Consider the following 4,397-nt stretch of genomic DNA (forward strand, 5'->3'; position numbering starts at 1 on the left):
CTATATTCAATAGTTGGATGGTTAAACTTAATCCTCCCAAAGATGAAACGGTAAATAAGAAAATTGCTTGATCAGTTCAATTGGGGAGGCAAATGTTTTGTACTGGTTTCAAAACAAATGCTCAAGATCTCAATCCAACAACTCCAGATGCAAGCTACCCTTGAGGATTTAAAGAACTCTACATTGTAAAGTACCCTGGTAACTTTAGAGTATCTGACTCCATCTTATTAGGTGTGTTTGCAAATCATGCTTTTGTGCTACACAAACACTATTTCCAGCCAAGATGATGGAACTGTCGTTTAGTCACAAACATTCAAAATGGCTTGCCGTTTTGGGCCCTGAGGTTTATGGCTTCCTTTAGGTCCACTAGAATCTGGTCCATTAAAAATGCCACAGCCACAACTTAGAAGAATCTGGAATAGTAACCGATCATTGATTAATTGCAGTATTATTTTCTCAGCTAAAAGTAAAATCTTCTGTTTCTCAAAAAAAAAGAAGTAAAATCTTCTCCTAGGGTTTGGGGCTCTTTCTCTCTCTGTGTTTTTTGGGACAAAATGGGTGGGTCAGTGAAGGACGTGCAATCCAAGGCGGAGCTTGATAGAGTGGTGGCGAGTGGCGCAGCGGTTAGTGTACACTTCTGGGCGTCTTGGTGCGAAGCTTCAAAGCCCATGGACGATGTCTTTTCCCACCTCGCCACTGATTTCCCTCATGCCCACTTTCTCAGGGTTCGTTTCTTTCGCTCTAAACCAAACATTAAATTTTCTTTTATTATCGGTCTCAATATTTTAGATAGTTTTGGTTTGGTCATTCATGTTCAAACTGAATGAATACACCAGTGAACACGAGTGATTTGATTTTAATTTAAGGAAACGAAAACAGACACACACACACACACACAAAACTTACTTAAAATAACATTGGTGCAAGTAGTAAAATTTTGACATGTTAATTAAGGAAGTAATCGAGAGAATATGATTTTGGATTTGAAACAAAAAAGAGTCCTACGAAAAACTTAAAATTGTGGTGTTAGTGTTACAAGTAGAAAAAGTGACATGTCAATTAAGGAAGTCACATAGACTATGATTTTGGATTTGATTCAAGTTAAAAAGGAACCCAAAAAAAAAAAAAAAAAAAATCTATTTTCTTCCCTTGAGTTTTAGTCTCGCTAGGAATGCTAATTCTTGCTGTTCATATATTCCGATGTGAATATACCACATTAATTCGTTTGTATGGATAATGGGATCGGGCTAGTTCATCAGTTGATGATCCATGGCGGATCCCAACATTTTAGGACTGAGGCTTGTCGTCATTGTCATATTTTTGCTTGTCAATTCATCTCCTTTTATTTTATTTTTGAAATGTCTACCTTCTGCTTGTCAATTACTCTCCTTTTATTAATTTTATTGGAAATTTTGGATAAAACTATTGTAGGTTGAAGCTGAAGAGCAACCTGAGATATCTGAAGCTTATGCAGTTTCTGCTGTGCCTTACTTCGTTTTCTTCAAGGTTTGTTTGATGAGAATTTCCTAGTTACTATTTTATTGGGTTGGGTTTAATGGTTGAAAAACTATGGAATTTGAAAATTAATTGATGTGAAATTTGGATTGCATTCCAACTGCTAGCATATTAGGTTGCACTTGACAATAGTATGTATTGGTACCAGGTACGGTAGTATCAATGACTATGCTTTTTGGTAGTCTCCCGTATACAGTTTTGCAACTACTGTTTGTGAGAGTTATTTTTTGGTGTCAAGGGCTAGTGCCACCATATTGGTGTGTATGAACATAATTTGGTGGTCATTTGTCAAATATTATATTCTAAATTTCTAATAGGAAGATTTTAATTTGTTTTTGAGAAATGAGTAAAAAGTATGTAACGCATAATTTTAGTGTCTTAATTTGCAATAAGACTTTAAGCTTGTTAACATTGATGAAAAAGGAGAGGAGAATTATTGGTGAATATACGATGATACAAGTAGTTATATAGGTTTTAGATGGATTGGAAGTAGACTAGCAACAAAAATTTTAAATTGCATGATATGAGGAAGAGGGAACAGTGGATCATGACATTTACTTGGCACTAATATTATTTATAGGGTTAATGTCTTCACTTCTATCAACTTGAGTGACAACCTATTACAAATGGAATCTAATGTTTAATGGAAGTGTTAGAAAGTGAGATGCCATGATATAATGAAGTGATGCACTATATCCTAACTTGCAGAAATTTTTTGAGTGTTTTGGAACTACTACACGGTCTATTTGGGTATGGTAGTAGACTTAAAGTTCTCAAAAAAAGCTCAAATAGATCTTGAAATTTGCATATTTTTGTTGTAACTTTAGTGGCATCTCGTTATAAATTTTTATAACTATTGACCCATGAAGTGAATTAAATAATTATGTCGGTAAGTTTTACATGCTACCCTTGAACTTGTGACCTCACCCTCACCCCATACTTTTGGAAGAAGTGCATTTGAGCTAAGGCTTATCTATCACCTTTTTGTTTGTGATAAGGATCATTTGTTACATTTGGGTTCTGTTTTATGGGTTGTTTTGTTTCCATGTTTTCCCTTTAATAATTATCAAAGTTTGCTAGGTTTTTTGTTGGGAGGGGGTTTTGAAAGATCTTATTATAACTTGTTTTAGATACTCAAACTAGGATGGGATTTGGAAATTTATAATTTGATTTTGTACTTTGGTAATTGTATAAATTTGAAACCACTGCATCTAAATACTTGACCCATCTCTTCCCCCTCCCCCTTAGAATAGTCTTCTTTTGGTGAATCCTTGATTTTTATAAAAAATTTACTTTCTTTGTCAGGATGGTAAGTCTGTAGATACATTGGAGGGTGCAAATCCATCTAGTTTGGCCAACAAAGTTGCTAAAGTTTCTGGGTCTGTTAACCCTGGAGAACCTGCTGCGCCTGCCAGCCTTGGGATGGCTGCAGGACCTACCGTCCTTGAAACAGTCAAAGAGTTTGCTAAAGATTATGATTCTTCAGAACTTAAAAATCAAGTGCAATCTGGTGATGCATTGAAAAAGCGACTCCAGCAACTAATTGACTCTCACCCAGTCATCCTATTCATGAAAGGAAACCCTGAAGAGCCAAGATGTGGGTTTAGCCAAAAAGTTGTTGATATTTTGAAGAAGGAAAAAGTTAAATTTGGAAGCTTTGATATCCTAGCTGACAATGAGGTTCGTGAAGGGTTGAAAAAATTCTCTAACTGGCCAACGTATCCTCAGCTCTATTGCAAAGGAGAGCTTCTTGGCGGGTCCGATATAGTAATTGCAATGCATGAGAGTGGTGAATTACAACAAGTTTTCAAGGATCATGGGATTGACACTAATGATTCTAATGAGGCAATAGTAAGTGAACCTGGAAGTGGAAAGGGTGGCATCTCTGAATCCACTGGTGTAAGTTCTACCCTAACGTCTCGGATTGCAAGCCTGATCAATTCAAGCCCAGTTATGCTGTTTATGAAGGGAAAACCAGATGAACCCAAGTGCGGTTTCAGTCGCAAGGTAGTTGAAATCCTTCAACAAGAAAAGGTGGAGTTTGGGAGTTTTGATATTCTTTCCGATGAAGAAATCCGTCAAGGGCTGAAAGTTTATTCAAATTGGTCTAGTTACCCTCAACTATATATAGGGACTGAACTCATTGGTGGATCAGACATTGTGTTGGAAATGCAGAAAAGTGGGGAATTGAAGAAGGTGTTAGCTGAGAAAGGTATTGGTCAAAAGGAGTCTTTTGAAGATCGTTTAAGGAAATTAGTCAGTTCTTCACCTGTGATGCTCTTTATGAAGGGTACCCCGGATGCTCCTAGGTGTGGATTCAGTTCCAAAGTTGTAAATGCCCTACAGGAGGATGGTGTAAGTTTTGGGTCCTTTGATATATTAAATGATGAGGAAGTGAGACAGGGGTTAAAGGTATTCTCCAATTGGCCAACTTTTCCTCAGCTTTACTATAAAGGTGAGCTAATAGGTGGATGTGACATTGTAATGGAGCTGCGCAACAATGGAGAGCTAAAATCTACTCTATCTGAGTAGGGTTGTGATTTTATCGAATAATTCAGGACATCTTTTTGAAGCCAATTTACATGTGTCAGAAGCGTGTCTATTGACATTATTGATGTTTTAAATGTTTTGTTTTATATACAAAAATGATTTATGTTATGATATTTTACCATGGTTTTTGGGTATATTTAATGTTTGTGAAACTCCTGCGTTAATAATTTTGACGACGCCATGTCTTTTGCAAAACTCCCTCTCTCTTCCTTGTCAGGATTTACGTACTTCGGAATAGGTTTTGCATGTTCTTATTAACGAGAGAAGATTCTCAAATCTGGAAATTTCCTCTTCTTTTCTGGTTACAAAATCTTGATGGGCTTTTGTGAGCA

The 4,397-nt window shown here is 36.5% G+C and overlaps 1 protein-coding gene across 1 annotated transcript; it reads left to right on the forward strand.

The window, feature by feature from the left end:
- The first annotated feature begins 439 nt into the window (after positions 1-439).
- On the forward strand, positions 440-4,173 carry LOC126725949 (monothiol glutaredoxin-S17). The gene is made up of 3 exons (XM_050430975.1): positions 440-725; positions 1,432-1,506; positions 2,821-4,173. Exons 1-3 carry the CDS (start codon positions 555-557, stop codon positions 4,045-4,047), a joined length of 1,473 nt encoding a protein of 490 aa, XP_050286932.1. The 5' UTR covers positions 440-554; the 3' UTR covers positions 4,048-4,173.
- Positions 4,174-4,397: the final 224 nt, after the last annotated feature.

The sequence above is a fragment of the Quercus robur genome, chromosome 5, assembly GCF_932294415.1.
Source record: "Quercus robur chromosome 5, dhQueRobu3.1, whole genome shotgun sequence".
Taxonomy (NCBI): Eukaryota; Viridiplantae; Streptophyta; class Magnoliopsida; order Fagales; family Fagaceae; genus Quercus; species Quercus robur.